The sequence below is a fragment of the Dendrobates tinctorius genome, unplaced genomic scaffold (assembly GCF_039654945.1).
Source record: "Dendrobates tinctorius isolate UK_male_01 unplaced genomic scaffold, ASM3965494v1 ptg000226l, whole genome shotgun sequence".
NCBI lineage: Eukaryota > Metazoa > Chordata > Amphibia > Anura > Dendrobatidae > Dendrobates > Dendrobates tinctorius.
The window spans coordinates 8,052,914-8,076,244 of NW_027361893.1; the positions used below are offsets into that span (position 1 = coordinate 8,052,914).

The 23,331-nt window shown below is 42.5% G+C and overlaps 1 protein-coding gene across 1 annotated transcript; it reads left to right on the forward strand.

The window, feature by feature from the left end:
- Positions 1-869: 869 nt before the first annotated feature.
- On the forward strand, positions 870-4,884 carry LOC141059321 (uncharacterized). Its single transcript, XM_073555650.1, has 8 exons — positions 870-1,613; positions 2,701-2,748; positions 2,816-2,874; positions 2,947-3,018; positions 3,134-3,217; positions 3,304-3,514; positions 3,591-3,747; positions 3,870-4,884. Exons 3-8 carry the CDS (start codon positions 2,830-2,832, stop codon positions 4,882-4,884), a joined length of 1,584 nt encoding a protein of 527 aa, XP_073411751.1. The 5' UTR covers positions 870-1,613; positions 2,701-2,748; positions 2,816-2,829.
- The last annotated feature ends 18,447 nt before the right edge of the window (positions 4,885-23,331 follow it).

The window sequence follows — 23,331 nt, forward strand, 5'->3', positions numbered from 1 at the left end:
GCTATGTCTACAAGCTGTGGGCGGGAAGCCAAAAGAATACGGAACACATTCTTTTAGAATCGGAGTGGCCACTGAAGCAGCTAGGGCGGTGTAGCAGAAGTTGAATTACAGAGGTTGGGCCATTGGAAATCCGCATGCTTTGCAAGATACATAAGACCAGACCTGCTCTAACACATCTTGTCTCTTACAGGCAATCATAAGCCCACAGTATGAGTATTGGGACATTCTTTTATTTATTGGGCATGCAAAAGAGCCGGAATACGCCCCAGTAGAAAAAATTTTTACGTCCCGCAACTAGAGGTCAACTGGAGAGTCATCAGAGGGCTTCAGTGGCATAAGATCTTCCCAGAGGTGGTAAAAAAAAATGGCTAAGATCGTGAAAGGGCCGCTGATATAGGTATTACACGATGGTGGTAACGATTTGTGCAAAAAAAAAAAAAAAAAAACAGGTGCTGAGCTCTACACAATGTCAACGCACTTCAGCTGGATCATTTCTTCTTTTATTACTGCTGTGCGGCCAGGGCAGGGCCGGATCCGAGTCTGAGGTGCGGTGAGGTCAGACGTGGGTGAGCTGGTCTTTCAAACCATGGAGCTAAAGCCATTGACAAATCAAGGAGAAAAATCAACTCGAAGATGGCAAAATTTGCCAAAGAGAACTACGGCATCGTGGTTCACCACCACAATCTGGAAAAAGACATCTCACTCTTCCTGAGACCGGACGGAGTACATCTCATGGATATCGGGATAGATGTATTTTTATCTAATTTGCAGGATGACCCTTAGAAGCTTTTGTCCCACCCTCCCTCCCTTATAGAATTTTCGATATGCGGGCGCGTTTATTGTTTAAATTTATTAAAAAAAAATTGTTTTATGCAAAGATATTATTCACGTTGTTATTATGTCACAGCGTTAGTGTAGAGGGGGCAATGTTCGTAACCGCTTATCAGCTTCCTTGCCCAGCGGAAAGTGATGGGACTTCCAGCTATGAGTCCGTTGCGAATAGCACTTGCCTCTCTCTGCTTAGGCTACTTTCACACATCAGTTTTTGTGCATCAGGCGCGATGCGGCGAAAAGTGTGAAAACCGGATCCGGCGCCTGTTGCCACCGGATCCGTTTTCTTCCCCATAGAGTTTCATTATTGCCGCATTGCGCCGGATGCCTATGCGGCGTATCCGGTTTTTGCTGGATCCGGCAAAAACAGCCGGTCCGGCGTCTGGAAAAAACGTTACATGTAACGTTTTTTGTCTGCGGTAAAAAACCGGAAGACGCCGGATCCGGCGACATACGGTTTTTTTTTATAATGGTAGTCTATGTTCGCCGGATCCGGCGGCATCCGGTTTTTGCCTGATTCCGGCGCCGGATCCGGTTTTTGCACTGAGCATGCTCCAAAAAGTATCAAATTTGGGGAAAAACACCTGCCAATCTCCACCCACCCTATAGGAAAGGTAGAGAGAGGGCATTAATCACCCTTAATACAGAGGAGAAAGAGCTACTGGAGACACACACAGCCACTGGATTCTGCCACATATACACCAGCCAGACAGACATCCAGCAACCAACTGGATTTTTGACAGCCATCCACTATTGGACCTCCAGCGAGCAGGAGTTTGAGTGTGAGTATAAAAATTTTCTTGCAAGCATAGGTTTTCGTTTTGTCTGTGTGACTGCCGATACCTGCGCACCCATCCCCGTCACAGCCAGCGACTGTCTTGCCGCCTTCCCAGATAAACTTGTCACCACCATGACCCCCACAACCGCCACTTGAACCCTCTGCCGCAGAACCCCCATCACTGCTGTCACTGCTAGCCACCACGCTGGAGTCCCATGCTGTACCTGCTGCTGCCTGCCCAGCATGTATATGTATATATACACACACACACATGTATGTTGTTCATACATTGTACTATTGTTTTTAAAAAGTTTCAGGTGTGGTCATCAGTGTGGGGGGGATTCTAATTATGAAGGACAGTGTGAAGTAGTTTGCGTGGGTGGGTGTGTGAATTTATGTGTAAATACTGTAGGGGGAGGTACTGTATATACTCGTGTATACGCCAAGATGTTAGGCCCATTTTTGGTGCTAAAAGTCCCCCTCTTGGCTTATACACGGGTCATCTCCCTGTGGGTCAGAGGGGGAGCAGGGGTGTCACAGATCATCCTGCTGTCATATCTGTAGCCTTGCTTGCTTCTCCACTGTCTCCCTTCCTGTCTTCAGTGGTAACGTTACCATTCCTGAATCTGTGCGTTGCAAGCATAGTGATATCCACCTTTCCTGGGTCCATTGCTGCTCACTGCGGTCTCTGCTGCATCCTCAGTGGGTGCGTTGATGTGAGAAGTGCGTGTCCCCCTCTGCTGGATGAACAGTCACTGACACAAGAAGTGGCAGACAGGGGCGATGGACCCACAATAGGTTTTTTTTTTTTTTGGCATATGGGGGCAATACTATGGAACAGCATATGGGGCCATAGTGTATGGGTTACACACTGGGCTTATGTGTTCCCAATTTTTGGGCCGGTGCGGCTTATACACGGGTATATACATAGTAATTTTGCGATGGTTTGTTGTCCAAGCTGCATTTTATAGGGTGGTGAGAGTGGAATTCAAAAAATCTTATTTTTTACTATTTTTGTTGTTTTGTTTGATTGTAAAAATAAATGTTGCACACAGCACAAATCTAAACTACATTGTGCTTTTTTCATGCAGGAACTTGCCCAGGACACTACTGCAAAATCCTAATTTGCAACCCATATTGTAAGTATACAGGCCTGAAAGCTTTGAATATGGTTAGTGTTGTAGGTAACAATTGTTTTCATTACAGAATTTCAGCCAGACATGTCTTCTTCTGGGAGCCCTCCCTCACATCGCCAGCGAAATGAGGTATTTTTTTTTTTATTATTGCCAGAACATTCTTGGTACACATAACCCTATATATGCATTCTTGTTTAATAGGAAGCTGAACCAGAGGGTCTCTCAGAAGGAGACGGGCGTAGCGGAGAAATGCCTGGAGTGGGCTCCCCGCATGTAAGTATCTTTGCATTAATTGCACTAAAACATGTTCTTACACATCACTGGACCTAAAAACAAGATCAACATAACAGCATTTAATTTTCCTTTTCTTCTTTTTTTTTCATTATAGGCTTCTGAATCTGTGGCTCGTCCGAGAGTTCCTCAAAGTGCCTCCCAGAGTCGTCGGCAACCACGCCGGGGCGGTCGCCATAGAGTAAGGTTTTTTTTTTTTTTAGGACTTTTATAAGGTTTGTACATAATGCTGTGATTGTTATGTTTACCTTTTTTGTCTTTAAACAGGCTTCACAGCGTGCTCACGATTCCGACTGTGAGGATGTGGCTATTGATGTGGACCTCTTAATTGATATGGTGAGAGATCGTGAGCCGCTCTGGAATATGGCGGACCGCTTCCATGCAGATGCTTGTGTTACTAGACGACTCTGGGAGGAAGTGTGCCAGGCTGTGCTATCTAACTGGGAGGAACTCCATTCTCGGGCACAGAAAGAACAGCGTAAGTATTCACATTTCAGTAATGTTTCCGGATGTATTATGCTTGATCCTAATCATTTTGTGTTTTCAATTTTCAGGGGAAAGAGTTCAGTTGCGGTGGCGGTCAATGCGGGATCGCTTCAAGAAGGAGTTCAACAAAGAGATGCAGGCTCCCAGCGGATCAAGAGGACGCAGGAGCCGCTATAAGTATTCTGAGGCCCTGTCATTCCTGAGATCAACTATGGTGACAAGAAGGTAAACATTCCTACCAGAAGTGACTAAATAAAAAATGGTCAAATGTGTAATCTTTTTTTTGGCAGCCAGGGCTAATGAATATCATGATATTAATGTCTATTTTTTTCTACTTTTTTCAACAGCACCTTCAGCAGCACGCGGGAGCCTGCATTGAACCCTTCTGGAGCGATCCCCCAGGAGGCCGTCATCATGGACCACAACATACCCAACCCCTCTGCACCCTCCCTGCCTTCCCTTGTGTGTGATCCCTCAGCCCCATCCACCTCTGCTGGAGCATCTGTGCAGGCTTCATTACATGAAGCTGCTGTTGACGAGGTAGGCTTTCCTTTACCTCACCCCTCTGACACAGCTGCCCTCTATAGAACACCTTTGAGTTCTGGGCGGCTGCGTCAGCGGGGTCAGGAAAAGCAGTTGGCTGCAGAGTTTATGAATCTACATGCATCCTTTCAAAACACTATGAAAGTCATGACCCAGCAAATGTCTGCTGGGTTCAATCTTGTTACTAGAGAGGTGCTTGATTTAGGCACGCGTGTTGAAAGGATGCATCTAGATGCAAATAAAGCGCCGCATCATTCTTTTTTCAAAGCTGTGATTGAGCGACTGGACAACCTAACTCCTGAACAGCAGCTACATGTAATGCAAGCCTGCCAGGTGGCCTTAGCACAGGTGACATCAGCAGCCCCTCCAACAGGCCCAGTAGTTGCTCCAGGCCCGGTCCTTCCTACCCCTCCTGTACCATACCATTTTACCCAGTACCAACCTCCTGCCCCTTTCCAGTCTGCTTCCCCGTACCAGTTCCCAACTGCATCCGTGCCTCCACTCCCTTCCCAACCTACACTCCCTTCCCAACCTACACTCCCTTCCCAACCTACACTCCCTTCCCAATACATCCAGTCTCCTTCCACATCCCAAATTCAAGCGTCCTTCACCCACAGTTTAGTTTCCCCCCCGTCTATTGTTTTCTCCACCCCTTCATCAGCTTTATCCACCCCTTCACCTTCTTTCTCCATTCCTATACCTTGTCCTTTGCTATCTGACCCCTCACAAACTACATCCTCCCACAACACCCCTGTTGAAGTGGTCCAAACTGAGAGCCCCTCCAATACTATTTCCGCTACACATTACACCAATCTTTAATGTGTTTTGTTGTTACCAATAAAAAAGTTTTATTACAAAAATATAAAAGAAAAAATTCCAGCTAAAGCTGATAAAAATAAAAAAAATTTTCAGTCTGTCAAATGTTTTTGTTTGTTTTACTGTTAATATAACATGTCGATGTATAAAACTCAATGATTGTGTGTGTGAGTGATTGTGTGAGAGTAGGTGTGTGTGAGTATGTGAATGTATGGGAGTGTGTGTACAAGAACATGTATGAGTAACGTACGTGTGTGGCGGTGGGGGGAGGCCTGCTGGTGGGCAGTACTGTGGAAGGTCCTTGGATACCGCTTTATAGCCCCTATATTATTTTCTACACACCACACTACATGATTTAGTAGAAAGTTTTTTACTAAATGATAATTTTTGTTCAATTTTAAAAGAGCTTTGTCAGGAATTTAAAAAATGGCAATATTTTGGTACAAAAAATAGGTAGTAAAACAATATAGAATACTGATACAAAGGTACTAATACTTTACCAAAATTAAGGCTAACAAGGTACAGTAACTTAAACCACAGAAATGGTTTCGTACAACAAGGTTAAAAATTGGTTTTAACATCTCAAACCATGTCATCCTGCCATTCAACTCTACCTTCAGGTGACATAAAGTACTCGGCAAATGTGTCCCTCATTCTGGACACTGCTACAGTACTTCGCACATTAACACTGCGATAATCATGCAATGTGGTTTCAACATCATTGTCTTCGATGGCAATCTGTTCCTTAGTAATAACCAAATTGTGTAGCACAACACATGCTTTTACCACCTCATCCACATTTTCTGTTTTCAAGTTAATTGCGGTCAACAGTAGTCTCCATTTAGCGGTAAGAATTCCAAACGAACACTCCACCATCCGCCGTGCTCGTGTCAGGCGATAGTTGAACACTCTTTTTGTTGGTGTCAAGTCTCTGCTTGCGTACGACTTCAGCAGGTGTTCTGACAGCTGAAACGCTTCATCACCTACGCAGACAAATGGCAGTGGTGGCCCAGAAGTTTGAGGAAGCGGTCTTGGAGGTGGGAATTGGAATGTGTTTCCGTACAAATTACGTCCCATTGCTGAAATTTTAAAAACTTGTGAGTCATTGGAGCGTCCATAGGCCCCAATATCCACCGCAATGAATTTGTACTTGGCGTCTGCAATCGCCATCAGGACTATTGAGAAATACTTTTTATAATTAAAAAACTCAGATCCCGATCCTGCTGGTTTAGTGATCCTGATGTGCTTGCCATCAACTGCACCCAGGCAATTCGGAAACTGACAGATGCTGTAAAATTGGTCAGCTATTTCGAGCCACCTCTCTGTTGTGGGCTGTGGGATAAACTCTTCATGTAGACTGTCCCACAATGCGCGGCATGTGTACTTGATGATACCTGATAATGTTGAAATCCCAATCCTATACTGGTACTGTTGCAAGGAATCTGTGGGAAAAGTTAAAAAAATAATTAATGCAAAATAACTGCAACAACAGGAGGAGACACATTTCCAGTATACTGAAGTCTGCTTTGAAGGACAAAGAATAACAATTGCTTACCGGAGAGTGACCATCAAACGCTCCGGTGGTGAGATGGAGAAGCGGCAGTAGGTGTCACGTCTCCGGATCAGTTCTCCAACCCTGTCCAGCAAAAAATCAAAAGTTTCCACTTTCATCCTCGTATACTGAAAAAACTTCTCTGGATTTCCTCGCAACGACAGATATAACGTTGCAAACACTCCCAGTGTGAGCCTCTGTGCAGTTATAGGGTGAATCCAGAAACGACGTCGGCGCAGACGCATGATACGCTGCCTTTGTCGCTCCTTCGCCATGACAATTGCTGCCAAAGAATTGGCCTCAAAAGTGAAATCAATGTAAGCCTGAGCGATGTTCCCAATAATGGCTTCCATCTTGCTCCAAAACAACAACCTCTCAACAGGGTGTATACCAAGGTATATATAGGATTTTCTGTAAATGCCAGTAGCCAATGGTGGCTTTTGGGCGTTTTTTTAAAAACCTGATCCGGCAAAAAAACGGACAAAACGGATGGAAAAACTGATAAAAACTGATGCACCGGTTCCGGTTTTTTGCCGGATCCGGCATAATCCGTTGACCGGATCCGGTAAAAAACCGGAACCGGTGCATCAGTTTTTTCACATGTTATGCCGGATCCGGCAATGCGGCACGGTGCCGCATCGCGCCTGATGCACAAAAACTGATGTGTGAAAGTAGCCTTATTAATAAACTGTGACCGACCTGTTCAACCCATCCACACTTGTCGGTGTTTTGTTATTACGGGATTGGTGGGAGGCGGGAAGGCACTGCTTATGACACACAGGTCTCTGCAGTTGTGGTAATCAATCATGTATACATACAAATAATTACAAAAATACATAGCTTATAATGTTAAATAGTATATAGTTAAGACAAGAAAATATAATTTGTGTAATCCATGTGTAGATATAAAAATTCACGCAAATGTCAAATGTTGCTCCATCTAGTGGCTATGTGCAAAAGGGCCATTATAGAGTAAAATGTATCCTAAGAGAGTGTCACTATCAAGGTTGAAATGAGATTAAGTGCACCGTATTTATTGAGTATAAGATAAATACATAGCTATAAAAGGATTGTAGATATATCACTTGATACCAGTTTATAAGGTCAATAGATACTGGGCACTTATAAATGAATAGCTCATATAATGAGAGGACACAGAGTAAAAGGTAACATAGTAACATAGTTAGCAGGGCCAAAAAAAGACATTTGTCCATCCAGTTCAGCCTATATTCCGTCAGAATAAATCCCCAGATCTACATCCTTCTAAAGAACCTAATCACTGTAAGATACAGTAAGGTTACACCCCAGAAAGACATCCAGGCCTCTCTTGAACCCCTTGACTGAGTTCGCCATCACCACCTCCTCAGGCAAGGAATTCCAGATTCTCACTGCCCTAACAAATGTGTGGATAGTTAAAATCTCCCATGACATAGTTGTCATGGGATATTTCAACTATCCACACATTTGTTGGGAATGTCTCTCAGGCAAAACTAACAGGTCAAGGAAATTCTTATCCTCTTTTTCTGACAACTTAATCTTCCAAAAGGTAGGGGAGAAAACAAGGGCATCTGCTACCTTGGATCTAATCCTTATCAACAGGGAGGAAATGGTTGAGGAGGTAAAAGTGGCTGGGACCCTAGGAGGTAGCGACCATGCTATTTTAGAATTTTGGAAAACTAGAGGAGGAAGAACTGTGAAGACTCAGACATCAAGGTAAGATTTCAGAAAGGCGGATTTTAAGGGATTCAGAAAGTGAATTGGAGGGATCCAATGGTTGGATATCCTTAAGGGCAAAAATGTCCAGGAAGGATGGGAAATCTTGAAAAATAATTCTCAAAGCACAGTTGTTATCAATTCTGAAAAGAGGGAAGAATAGGAAGCATTTAAGGAAACCAGGATGGATGAACACAGAACGTAAGCACATGCTCAAAAGGAAGAAAGAAATGTTTATCAAATGGAAAGAGGGAGGCACATCTAAAGAAGAATATAATGCTGTCTGCAGAAATTGCAGGGCACAAATCAGATTATCCTAAAGCTGACAATGAATTGAGGATTGCAAGAGAAGTCAAAAGCAATAATAAAGGATTTTGGGGCTATGTCAAAAGTAAAAGAAAAGTCAAAGATGCTATAGGATTTTTACAGGATGAAAATGATGAAATGGTAAGACAGGATGTTGAGAGGGCCAAACTTTTAAATTCCTACTTTGCATCTGTTTTCTCTCAGAAAGGAAATGTACCACAGGGCTCTGTCTTGGGCCCTGTATTGTTCAACATATTTATCAACGATTTAGATGAAGGAATTTGAGGGTAAACTGATTACATTTCCTGATGACACAAAGCTAGGAGGGATTGCTAATACTAGAGAAGAGAGAGGATTCAAAAATATATAAATAAATTGGAGCAGTGGGCAGCATCTATCAGAATGGTTTTTAACAGGGAAAAATGCAAAGTACTACATCTGGGCAATGAAAATGAAAAAAGCATATACAGAATGGGAGGAATAGGGCTAAACAACAGCACATGTGAAAAAGACTTGGGTATACTAATAGATCACAGACTGAATGAGTCAACAGTGTGATGCAGGAGCAAAAAAGGCAAATGCAATTCGAGGATGTATTAACAGAAGCGTACAGTCTAGATCACGTGAAGTCATTATTGCCCTCTCCTCTTTGGTCACACATCATCTGGAATATTGTGTCCAGTTTTTAGGGCATCACATTTTAAAAAAGACCTCAACAAACTGGAGCAAGTTCAGAAAAGAGCGACCAGAATTGTGACCGGTCTGCACACCATGTCTTGTGACGAAAGGTTGCAGGATTTGGGAATGTTTAGCTTGCAGAAGAGATGACTGAGAGGAGACTTAATAGCTGTCTACAAATATCTGAAGGGCTGTCACATTGTAGAAGGATCATCTTTATTCTCATTTGCACAAGGAAAGACTAGAAGCAATGGGATGAAACTGAATGGGAGGAGACACAGATTAGATATAAGAAAAAACTTTTTTACAGTTGGAGTGATCAATGAGTGGAACAGGCTGCCACAAGAAGTGGTGAGTTCTCCTTCAATGGAAGTCTTCAAACAGAGGCTGGACAGACATCTGACTGGGATGATTTAGCGAATCCTGCTTTGAGCAGGGGGTTGGACCAGATGGCCCACGAGGTCCCTTCCAACTCTACGATTCTATGATTCTATGAACAGTAAAGAATCCTCTTCTATGTTGGTGGAAAAATCTCTACTCCAGACACAGAAAATTTCACCTTTTAATGGTCACCTTCCTTGGTATAAACAGATCCTTGGAGAAATATTTGTATTGTCCCCTTATTTACCTATACATGGTTATTAGATCACCCCTCACTCGTCTTTTTTCTAGACTAAATAATCCTAATTTTTCTAATCTCTTGGGGTATTGTAGTTCCCACTTCCCCTTTGTTGCTCTCCTTTGCACTCACTCTAGTTCCATTACATCCTTCCTGAGCACCGGAGCCCAAAACTGTGCACAGTACTCCATGTGCGGTCTATCCAGTGATTTGTACAGAGGCAGTATAATGCTCTCATCATGTGTATCCAGACCTTGTTTAATGCACCCCATGATCCTGTTTGCCTTGGCAGCCACTGCCTGGCACTGGCTGCTTCAGGTAAGTTTGTCATTAACTAGGATCCCCAAGTCCTTCTCTGTCAGATTTACCCAGTGGTTTCCCAATGTGTAATGGTGATATTGATTCCTTCTTCCCATGTTTAACACCTTACATTTATCAATGTTAAACCACATCTGCCAACTTTCGGCCCAAGTTTCCAACTTATCCAGATCCACCTGTATCAGAATACTATCTTGTTTTGTATTGACTGCTTTACATAGTTTTGTATCATCTTCAAATATTGATATTTTACTGTGTAGACCTTCTACCAGATCGTTAATAAATATGTTGAAGAGAACAGGTCCCAACACCGACCCCTGTGGTACCCCAATGGTCACAGCGACCCAGTTAGAGACTATACCATTTATAACCACCCTCTGCTTTCTATCACGAAGCCAGTTACTTGGCAACATAGTAACATAGTTATTAAGGTTGAAGGAAGACTTTAAGTCCGTCTAGTTCAACTCATATTCTATTCTAACTTGCCCTAACATGTTGATCCAGAGGAAGGATAAAAACCCATGTGGAAAACAGTAAGCTTCACATTGGGGGAAAAAATTCCTTCCCGACTCCTCATACGGCAATCAGACTAGTTCCCTGGATCAACACAATATTAAGGAAACTAGTGTATATACCCTGTAATATTATACTTTTCAAGAAAGGCATCCAGGCCCTTCTTAAATTTTAGTAGGGAATCACTCATTACATCCTCTTATGGCCGAGCGTTCCATAGTCTCACTGCTCTTACAGTAAAGAATCCGGATCTGTGATTATGCTTAAACCTTCTTTCCTCCAGACGTAGAGGGTGCCCCCTTGTCCGCATCACAGGTCTAAAGCCCCCGTTACACACTGCGATATCGCTAGCAATATCGCTGTAAAGTCACCGATTTTGTGACGTTGCAGCAATATCGCTAGCGATATCGCTGCATGTGATACTTACCTCCGACCGGCTCCCCCGCTGCTCATCGTTGGTCGCGCGAGAAGGTCCTGGATCATTTCTCGTCGTCAGCATCCTGCGGCGCTTCCTGCTGTGACGACGAGCGACGCGTGGACGCGGGCGGGAGGACGTCAGGATCGCCGCGTCTGACAGGTAAGTAGCGATCCCCGACCCCTGCGATGTCGCTGGTGAGATCTGCCTGTGTGGCAGCTCACTAACGACCACTTAGCGATGCACCAGCGATCCATATTGTTGTCGGGATTGCTGGTGCATCGCTATGTGTAACGGTACCCTAAGAGTAAATAGATCATTAGAAAGTTCTTTGTACTGCCCCCGCATATATTTATACATTGTAATAAGATCACCCCTAAGCCTTCGATTTTCCACACTAAATAACCCCAAGTGTAATAACCTGTCTTTGTATTGTAGACCCCCCAGTTCCCTAATAACCTTGGTCGCTCTTCTCTGCACCCGCTCCAGTTCAGCTCTGTCTTTCTTATACATTGGAGACCAGAACTATTCTAAGTGTGGTCGCACTTAGTGACTTGTATAGACGTAAAATTATTGTCTCCTCATGAGCATCTATTCCTCTTTTAATGCATCCCATTATTTTATTTGCATTTGCTGCAGCTGCCTGACACTGGCCACTAAATGTGAGTTTGTCGTCCACCCATACAGCCAGGTCTTTTTCAGTGACAGTTTTGCCCAGTGTTTTACAATTAAGCACAATTAACTTACAATTAACTTAATTTACAATTAAGAGGAATTAACAAAGATCATCTATGGGTTTGACTCTGTCATCCTCCCTACTGGACATAATACCAGACAACCCCAAAATAGGTACCGTCTACATGTTACCTAAAATACACAAAGAAGGTAATCCAGGGAGACCCATCATCTCTGGTATTGGGACATTAACTGAGAATATCTCTGGCTGGGTGGAGAACATTTTGAAACCCTTGGTGACGCAAACACCCAGCTACATCCAGGACACCACAGACATTCTCTGCAAATTGTCAGCACTGGGTCCACTTCCAGAGGATACAATATTGGCCACCATGGATGTAGAGTCCCTATACTCCAACATTCCTCACAGAGATGGGATTGCTGCATGCAAATATTTCCTCCAAAAAAACAATCTGGCCATGGAACCAACCCTGCAATTCATCAGGTTTGTGCTCCACCATAACTATTTTTCCTTTGGAAACAATATATACCAACAGTGCATGGGCAGCGCCATGGGAAGCAAAATGTCACCACAGTGTGCTAACCTGTTTATGGCTAAACTAGAACAAGACTTTTTGGCATCCTGCACTATCAAACCTCTAGCATACTTCCGCTACATTGATGACCTACTAATAATCTGGAAAGGCTCATAGGAGGACTTGCTTACCTTCCACAACAACTTCAACAAGTTCCACCCAACCATCAAGCTCACCCTCAACTTTTCAAAATCCCAAATCCATTTTCTGGACACAACTATATACATCAAAGACAATACCGTACAAACGACTATTTACCATAAACCAACAGGACGTCCGGCATACCTGAGATGGAACAGCTTTCATCCGAGACACACAAAAAAATCAATAATCTACAGTCAAGCTCTAAGGTACATTCGGATCTGTTCAGACAATGAGGATAGAAAACTACTATCACTCAGAAAAATATTCCTACACCAAGGATATCAACCACTTGTAATTGATGAACAAATCCACAGAGCTACAAGGATCCCAAGAAGCAGCCTCCTGGATTACAAACAGAAGGAGGAAAACAACAGGGTGCCGCTTGTGGTCACGTACAACCCTCACATGAACATTTTAAGGAAAATTCGTGCTGACCTCCAACCCATATTCCACAGAGTCCACAGACCGAAAGCAATATTCCCGGAGCTGCCACTGCTCTCCTACAAACAGCCTCCCAACCTAAGGAATATCCTTGTCAGAAGTGCCCTCACATCACCTTCAGAGACAGGCACAGTCCCCTGTAACAGTAAGAAATGCAAGACCTGCACCCACATATCACCAACAGATAAAGTCCCCATACTAAACACAAATCAGGACTATAAGATCATGGACTCTTTTTCATGTACATCCTCCAATGTCGTGCACATGATACAGTGTACAAGGTGCAATGCAGGGACATACATCGCGGAAACTAAGCAAAAACTACAAACAAGGATGAATCTGCATAGACATACGATAAAAAATGAGCTGGACACACCTGCAGGGATACACTTCTCTAGACCTGGACACAGCTTGGCATATCTAAAAGTCCTAATATTGAAAGGTCATTTTAATAGTGACAGAGAAAGGAAAATTTGGGAGTATAAATTTATAAATATGTTCCAATCGCTAACAATAGGACTGAATTTGACACCTGGATTCATGGCTCATTACATGGACACAGTTCACACCTCCACAAGAAGGTCTTCAGATCTCTAATAGAACACTTGGTCCTCATCTGCATGTGTAACAAAAACCTTAATTTGATTTCCTTGGCCTGTCTATAGCTAGCATCATCTCATGTCCTGTTGTAATTCCTATTTAAATGTTGCCATCTTTTCTCAGTAATTCACTTGTAATTTAGCCTGATGAAGGGGCCTTTTGAGCCCTGAAAGCTTGCTTGCAAATATAATTTCTCTGGTTAGCCAATAAAGGTATCACACCTTGAATACTTTGCTCAATTTTTTTTGGGGGGGACATAAGTATTTACATCTATTTTTCTGGCTATCACGGTACCACAATTATATTTTGTATTGTACATCGTAACAATTAAGCACATAATTATACATCTTATTTCTTCTGCCCAAGTGCATGACCTTACATTTATCCCCATTAAAGCTCATTTGCCATTTATCACCCCAGGCTTCTAGTTTACATAAATCCTCCTGTAATATAAAATTGTCCTCCTCTGTATTGATTACCCTGCAGAGTTGTGTCATCTGCAAATATTGAAATTCTCACTATGCCCCCTACAAGGTCATTAATATGTTAAAAAGAAGCGGGCCCAAAACTGACCCCTGTGGTACCCCACTGCTAACCGTGACCCAGTCCGAGTGTGCTCCATTAATAACCACCCTTTGTTTCCTATCCCTGAGCCAGCTCTTAACCCACTTAAATTCATTTTCCCCTATCCCCATTGTTCTCATTTTATGCATCAATCTTTTGTGTGGCACCGTATCAAAAGTATTGGAAAAATCAAGATCTACCATGTCCAATGACTCACCTTGGTCCAGTCTATTGCTTACCACTTCATGAAAGCTGATTAGATTGGTTTGACAGGAGCGATTCCTCATAAACCCATGCTGATATGGAGTTAAACAGTTATTCTCATTGAGATAATCCAGAATAACATCCCCCAACAATAGAGGTTAGACTTACTGGCCTATAATTTCCAGGTTCACTTTCAGAGACCTTTTTGAATATTGGTACCACATTTGCTATGCGCCAGTCCTGTGGAACAGACCCCATTGCTGTAGAGTCCCTAAATAATAAGAAATAATGGTTTGTCTATTACATTACTTAGGTCTCTTAGTGCTCGTGGGTGTATGCCATCTGGACCTGGACATTTATCTATTTTATTCTAATTTAGCCGATTTTGCACCTCTTCTTGGGTTAGATTGGTGACCCTTAATATAGGGTTTTCTTTGTAACATAGTAACATAGCTATTAAGGTTGAAGAAAGACTTTAAGTCCATCTAGTTCAACCCATATCCTATCCTAACTTGCCCTAACATGTTGATCCAGAGGAAGGCAAAAAAAACCCGATGTGACAAACAGTAAGCTTCACAATGGGGGAAAAAATTCCTTCCCGACTCCACATATGGCAATCAGACTAGCTCCCTGGATCAACGCAATATCAAGGAAACTAGTGTATATACCCTGTAATATTATGCTTTTCAAGAAAGGCATCCATGCCCTTCTTAAATTTTAGTAGGGAATCACTCATTACAACATCATATGGCAGAGCATTCCATAGTCTCACTGCTCTTACAGTAAAGAATCCGCGTCTGTGATTATGCTTAAACCTTTCCTCCAGATGTAGAGGGTGCCCCCTTTTCCCTGTCTCAGGTCTGTGAGTAAAAAGATCATTAGAAAGGTCTTTGAACTGTCCCCTCATATATATATATATATTTATATATTTATTTATATATATACACATTAAAATAAGATCACTCTTTAGCCTTTATTTTTGCAAACTAAATAGCCCCAAGTGTAATAACCTGTCTTGGTATTGCAGACCCCCCTGTTGTGAGTTCATTTTTCCCTTCACCATTGAGGTCTGATGAACTCCCTCCTCTAGTGAAGGAAGGTAGTGAGACTGATTACCAAACACCTGGGCAGCTAGATGATGACTGGGTGGCTGGAATTGAGGACTGGATATAAGGCTGCCAACGCCCTTCTTCCTGGCTGGTGATTTTCCTGCTGGATTCTTGGAGACCAGTCTGATTCCTGCATCTCAAAGCTAAGTTTTTCTGCTCTGCTTTGTACTCTTCAGTTTTGTTTTTGTTTTGCCTTGTTTTTTGGGAGTTCTGCCATCCCCGGCCGGGGGTGAGCTGAATTCCATTTTTGTCTCTGATCTGTTGATATTTTGCTCTGTCTTCAGAATATACCTGAGTGCTGATATAGTCTTTTGAAGCCTAGCGACTTCAGAGCCTGTTTTTCCTATCAGTCGGTTGGCTCATTTTGATAGGGTTTTTGCGGATGGCAGACAGCAGCTTTCCTATCCTGTCCTATGTAGTTAGTTTGGGCCCCATCATTTGCTCAACCTATCTTTCTATCTGTGTTAGTGTTTTCATCTTGCTTCACAGTCATTATATGTTGGGGGGCTGCCTGTTGCTTTGGGGTCTGCTCTGGGGCAGTTTAGTTTTTCCCCTTTCTGTCTTTAGGCTATATAGTTCTCCGGCTGTGATCGAGGGGTCTAGGGCACCGTAGGAACCCCCCACGGCTACTGCTAGTTGTTGTGGATATGTTCAGGGGTCTGCAATCCGATAGCTGCCAACCTCTCTGGTTTTTCTGGACTTAGCTGGTATTTTGTTTTTTCCTCCTTCGGTGACTCGATCACAGCCGGAGAACTATATAGCCTAAAGACAGAAAGGGGAAAAACTAAACAGGATAGGAAAGCTGCTGTCTGCCATCCGCAAAAACCCTATCAAAATGAGCCAACCGACTAATAGGAAAAACAGGCCCTGAAGTCGCTAGGCTTCAAAAGACTATATCAGCACTCAGGTATATTCTGAAGACAGAGCAAAATATCAACAGATCAGAGACAAAAATGGAATTCAGCTCACCCCCGTCCGGGGATGGCAGAACTCCCAAAAAACAAGGCAAAACAAAAACAAAACTGAAGAGTACAATGCAGAGCAGAAAAACTTAGCTTTGAGTTGCAGGAATCAGACTGGTCTCCAAGAATCCAGCAGGAAAATCACCAGCCAGGAAGAAGGGCGTCGGCAGCCTTATATCCAGTCCTCAATTCCAGCCACCCAGTCATCATCTAGCTGCCCAGGTGTTTGGTAATCAGTCTCACTACCTTCCTTCACTAGAGGAGGGAGTTCATGAGACCTCAATGGTGAAGGGAAAAATGAACTCACAACATCCCCCAGTTCCCTAATAACCTTGATCGCTCTTCTCTGCACCTGCTCCAGTTCAGCCTTTCTTATACACCGGAGACCAGAACTGTACAAAGTATTCTAAATGTGGTCGCACTAGTGACTTGTATAGAGGTAAAATTGTGTTCTCCTCATGAGTATCTATGCCTATTTTGATGCATCCCATTATTTTATTTGCCTTTGCAGCAGCTGCCTGACACTGGCCACTAAATTATTGGATTGGTTGGAGAAATCCGTCTTGTCTTTCTCTTTTTAATCTGTGTTTGAATTTTTAAGTTAATGAGGATGCTTCATGCCAGACGAAGAGAAGTTCCTTATAATCGGTTCCCCCTGCAGTCTGTGTCAGAGGGTGGTCTGTGTCAGCACGGTAATAAATTGTAACATAGTAACATAGTTAGCAAGGCCAAAAAAAGACATTTGTTCATCCAGTTCAGCCTATATTCTGTCAAAATAAATCCCCAGATCTACGTCCTTCTAAAGAACCTATTAACTGTAAGATACAATATTGTTATGCTCCAGGAAGACATCCAGGCCTCTCATGACATGAACCCCTCGACTGAGTTCGCCAGTTACTTATCCATTTACACAAATTTTCCCCCTGACCCAGCATTCTCATTTTGTGTACCAACCTCTTGTGTGGTACGGTATCAAACGCTTTGGAAAAATCAAGATCTACCACATCCAGTGACTCACCTTGGTCCAGTCTATAGCTTACCTCTTCATAAAAACTAATTAGATTGGTTTGACAACCAATTCCTCATAAACCCATGTTGATATGGAGTTAAACAGTTATTCTCATTGAGATAATCCAGAATAACATCCCTCAGAAACCCTTCACATATGTTACCAACAATAGAGGTTAGACTTACTGGCCTATAATTTCCAGGTTCACTTTTAGAGCCCTTTTTGAATGTTGGTACCACATTTGCTATGCGCCAGTCCTGTGGAACAGACCCCGTTGCTATAAAGTCACTAAATATAAGAAATAATGGTTTGTCTATTACATTACTTAGTTTTCTTAGTACTCATGGGTGAATGCCATCCGGACCCAGAGATTTATCTACTTTAATCTTATTTAGCCGGTTTCACATCTCTTCTTGTGTTAGATTGGTGACCCTTAATATAGGGTTTTCTTTGTCTCTTGGCATTTCACCTAGCATTTCATTTTCCACCGTGAATACCGTGGAGAAGTTGTTTAATATATTAGCTTTTTCCTCGTCATCTACAACCATTCTTTCCTCACAATTTTTTAAGGGGCCTACACTTTCACTTATGATTCTTTTACTATTGATATAGTTGAACAGCTTGGAATTAGTCTTACTCTCCTTAGCAATGTGCTTCTCTGTTTCCTTTTTGGAAGCTTAAATTAGTTTAGTAGATAAAGTATTTTTCTCCCTATAGTTTTTTTTAGAGCTTCAGCGGTGCCATCCTGCTTTAGTAGTTTAAATGCTTTTTATTGTTAATTTGCCCCTCTTCTTTGTTTAGCCACATTGCGTTTTTCCGATTTCTTGTCCTTTTATTCCCACAAGGTATAAACCGCTTACAGTGCCTATTTAGGATATTCTTAAGCATTTCCCATTTATTATCTGTATTGTTATTTCTGAGGACATTGTCCCAGTCACCAGATTGAGGGCATCTCTAAGCTGGTCAAACTTTGCCTTCCTAAAGTTCAGTGTTTTGTGACTCCCTGACATGTCCCCCTAGCAAAAGACAAGTGAAACTGTACAATATTGTGGTCGCAATTTCCTAGATGCCCAACAACCTGCAGATTTGCTATTCTGTCAGGTCTGTTAGATAGTATTAGGTCTAAAAGTGCTGCTCCTCTGGGTGGATTCTGCACCAATTGTGAAAGATAATTATTCTTGGCTATTAGCAGAAACCTGTTGCCTTTACGGGTTTCGCAGGTTTCTGTTTCCCAGTTAATATCCGGGTAGTTAAATTCCCCCATACCAAAGACCTCATTATGGGTTGCAGCTTCATCTATCTGCCTTGGTAGTAGACATTCCATGATTTCTGTTATATTTGGGGGTTTGTAACAGACCCGAATGACAATTTTGTTACTATTTTTCCCTCCATGCTTTTCGACCCATATGGACTCGACATCCTCATTCCCTTCGCTAATATCCTCCCTTAATGTGGACTTTAAACAAGACTTTACATAAAGACAAACCCCTCCTCCTCTCTGATTTTTACGATCCTTTCTAAAAAGACTGTAACTCTGTAAGTTAACTGCCCAGTCATAGCTTTCATCTAACCATGTCTCGGATATTCCCACTATGTCATAGTTACCTGTAGATATTTCTGCTTCTAGTTCTTCCATCTTGTTTGTCAGGCTTCTGGCATTTGCGAGCATGCAGTTGAGAGGATTTTGTTTTGTTCCAATCTCCTCCCTGTGGATTGTTTTAGACATTTTCTTACCTACTTTCGTAGTATGTTGTCTTGGGTCTTTTTTGCCACACCTCATATCCTTCATCAATATATTTTCTGGCATATTTTCTGGCAGCATGTTCGTGTCTAATGTTTTTCTTCCCGTCCCCGCTTCTTCTAAAACCCCTGGCAAAAATTATGGAATCACCGGCCTTGGAGAATGTTCATTCAGTTGTTTAATTTTGTAGAAAAAAAGCAGATCACAGACAGGGCATAAAACTAAAGTAAATTCAAATGGCAACTTTCTGGCTTTAAAGCTATGTGCACACGTATGCAGAAAATTTCTGCATAAAAACCGGATTCCTTCCCAGAAACCGCGGGTTTTTGCGCAAAAAACGTGTGGTTTTTATGTTTTTTTTTTTTCACGCGGTTCCAGACACACAGAACGAGCCAGAAATGCAGAAAAATCTGCGAAAGTTATGAGCATGCTGCGCTTTTACCGCAAAGAGTTTTTTTCCCGGTAAAAAACGCATCAATATGCACAAAAAGTGCAAAATGCATAGAAATGAATGGGAAGCTTATTTTAAGCGTTTTTTGAGCGGATCTTTTGGCAAATCCGTGCAAAAAAACGTGAAAAAAATGCTACGTGTGAACACAGCCTAAGAAACACTAAAAGAAATCAAGAAAAAAAAATGTGGTAGTCAGTAATGGTTACTTTTTCAAACCAAGCAAAAATTATGGAATCGCCCGGTAGTTTTGGGAATGAAAATTTAACACCTGCATTAAATTAGATCTGCTCGTTAGTCTACATCTAAAAAGAAGTGCGCACACCTTGGAGAGCTGTTGCACCAAGTGGACTGACAAGAATCATGGCTCCAACATGAGAGATGTGAATTGAAACAAAGGAGAGGATTATCAAACTCTTAGGCTAAGTTCACACGTAGCGGAACCCTTGTGGAAATTACCGCGAGAGTTCCGGAATTCCATTCCGCGGGAATATCGCATTTTAAATTCCCGCGATTTTCCTGCGGAAAAACTAGCGATTTGCAAGCGTAATTAGCTTGCAGAATGCTAGCGTTTTCCAAGCGATCTGTAGCATCGCTTGGAGAACTGATTGACAGGTTGGTCACACTCGTCAAACATAGTGTTTGACAAGTGTGACCAACTTTTTACTACTGAGGCTGCCTATGCAGCCTCAGTAGTAAAAGATAAAATGTAAAAAAATAATGAAAAAAATAAAAAATGGTGTTATTCTTACCTTCCGACGTCCCGCGCAGCCTTCCCTCCTGTCTCCACGCTGCTGTTCCCAGTAATCCTTTGCGAAAATGCCCTTGATGACGTACGTGATCGCGACGTCTCGCGGTAATTCGCGATGATGTTGCGCGAATGACCGCGAGACTTCACGATCCCGCGAGAACGGACGTCATCGCGGGCATTTTCGCAAAGGCTTACTAGGAACGGGAGCGTGGAGAGAGGCGGGAAGGCTGCGCGGGACGTCGAAAGGTGAGAATAACAATATTTTTTATTTTAAATTCTATTTTTTACAGGGATATGGTACCCAAAGCCCAGAGGACAGTCTCTTCTCCTCCGGACCGTGGGTACCATCCGCAATTGTTCTGCCTACTTTTCGCATGGTGTGCACAGCCACATGCGGGAAGTAAGCGGAACAATGCATTCCTATGGGTTCGGGATCGCCGCGATTCCGCAAAATTAATGAGCATGCTGCGTTTTTTACCGCAAAGCGATTCCGCCGTGGTAAAAACCGCAGCATTAGCACAGCATTGCGGAATCGCATAGGAATGCATGGGATGCTTATTTTTCGCGTTTTCGCGGCAAAATCGCACGGATAAAACCGCCGTGGAAACGCGAAAAAAAAACGCCACGTGTGAACTCAGCCTTAAAAGAGGGTAACTCATCACGCAATGTTGCAAAAGATGTTGGTTGCTCACAGTTAGCTGTGTCTAAAATCTAGACCAAATACAAACAGCATAAGAAGATTGTTAAAGGCAAACATACTGGTAGACCAAGGAATTGTCAAGACCGGAAACTTAAAGCAATATGTCTCCAAAACAGGAAATGCACAACAAAACAAATGAGGAACGAACGGGAGGAAACTGAAGTCAACGTCTGTGATCGATCTGTAAGAAACCGCCTAAAGGAAATGGGATTTACAGATAGAAAAGCTAAACAAAAGCCATCATTAACACCTAAACAGAAAAAAAAGGTTACAATGGGCTAAGGAAAAGCAATCATGGACTGTGGATGGCTGGATGAAAGTCATAATCAGTGATGAATCACGAATCTGCATTGGGCAAGGTGATGATGCTGGAACTTTTGTTTGGTGCCGTTTCAATGAGATTTATAAAAATGACTGCCTGAAGAGAACATGCAAATTTCCACAGTCATTGATGATATGGGGCTGCATGTCAGGTAAAGGCACTGGGGAGATGGCTGTCATTACATCTTCAATAAATGCACAAGTTTATGTTGATATTTTGGACTTTTTTCTTATCCCATCAATTGAAAGGATGTTTGGGGATGATGAAATCATTTTTCAAGATGATAATGCATCCTGCCATAGAGCAAAAACTGTGCAAACATTTCTTGAAAAAAGAAACATAAGGTCAATGTCATGGCCTGCAAATAGTCCGTATCTCAATCCAATTGAAAATCTTTGGTGGAAGTTGAGGAAAATAGTCCATGACAAGGCTCCAACATGCAAAGCTGATCTGGCAACAGCAATCAGAAAAAGTTGGAGCCAGATTGATGAAGAGAACTGTTTGACACTTATTAAGTCCATGCCTCAGAGACTGCAAGCTGTTATAAAAGCAAGAGGTGGTGCAACAAAATACTAGTGATGCGTTGCAGTGTTATTTTGTTGGTTTGTTTTTCATGATTCCATAATTTTTTCCTCAAAATTGAGTGACTCCATAATTTTTTGCCTATGCTTGGTTCAAAAAACTAACCATTACCGACTACCACATTTTTTTTATCTTGATTTCTTTTAGTGTTTCTTAAAGCCAGAAAGTTGCCATTTGAATTGACTTTAGTTTTATGCCCTGTCTGTGATCTGCTTTTTTTCTACAAAATTAAACAACTGAATGAACATCCTCCAAGGCCGATGATTCCATAATTTTTGTCAGGGGTTGTAGTTTAAACCCTCCTGATGAGTGAACCGAGTCTTCTGGCGAATGTCTGTTTCCCAGGTTTGTTGAGGTGTAGTCCGTCTCTGTCGAGAAGTGCATTGTACAGGTAATTCACACCATAGTCCAGGATTCCGAATCCTTGTTGTCTGCACCATCGTCTTAGTCATTTGTTCGCATCAAGTATCCTGTTCTATCTCATGGTGCCATGCCTGTCTACTGGTAGGATAGAAGAAAAAACTACCTGTGCATCCAATTCCTTTACTTTCTTCCCCAACTCTTCAAAGTCCTTGCAGATTGTCAGTAGGTCTGTAGTTGCCGTGTCATTGGTGCCAACTAGTGATGGGCGAGCACTAAAATGCTCGGGTTGAACAAATTGGAATCCTTGGATAGTCGGACAGAACAACGAGCCCAATGTAAGTCTAAGGGAGACCCAATCTTTTTTGCTGCGATCTCCCCCGGGGGTCCTTTAAAGGTCTAAAAACATCTGGAAATGATGGAAACACTGCTCAAATGACACGGGGACATCATGGGGATCACCCCTGGAAGCATTCCTGATTCCTATTTCACAGCTTTAAACAATTTTTAAGGAGTTTTATGCTATTTTTACAGCTGCACCAAAAAACACACCAAAACGGAACCAAAACGGATTTTGCTGGGAAAAATGTTAAGGCACATCCTTTCGAGGTTAATGACTTGCATATAAGGCAAAATAATTAACCCCAGACCAAAATGTTCCTCCCCCACTTGGGCTATGTTCAGATGCAGTGTTTTTGAAGCGTTTTTCAACTTTAACATTGCTTTCAACCACTACAAATGCATTCACTGGGAAATGTCATTGCAACATTTAACAACCCTAGCTGGCCATGTGGTGTGAAACACATAAGCAGACACATCTTGTTTCATTTATGAAGGAGGGACTCTTAAAGTTACAGAGCCTATTTTACAGGGGCATCAGGCGGCATTAATCTTCTTAAAGAGCCATAATTAAACAGTGGGTCTCCTAAACTGTTGTTGTCCATGCAGTGAGTGGATGGGCTGCCAAGAATTACAACGCACCACAATAACCCTTTCACGAGAGGTACAGGAGGGCTTCCTTAAAAAATGTGGCATTGAATGCAAGGCCTGGCCTGCCCCAAAGTTACATGTACCCCAATAAGCTTTTTCAAGCCACTTACTGGATGGACACTGGAAAATCCACTTCAC

Excerpts from the sequence above, each read along its gene's own strand:
- LOC141059321 (XM_073555650.1), top strand. The coding sequence starts at position 2,830 with ATGTCTTCTTCTGGGAGCCCTCCCTCACATCGCCAGCGAAATGAG. Across the intron at positions 3,019-3,133 it reads CTGGAGTGGGCTCCCCGCAT|GCTTCTGAATCTGTGGCTCG; the intron begins GTAAGTATCTTT and ends TTTTCATTATAG. Across the intron at positions 3,218-3,303 it reads GCCGGGGCGGTCGCCATAGA|GCTTCACAGCGTGCTCACGA; the intron begins GTAAGGTTTTTT and ends GTCTTTAAACAG.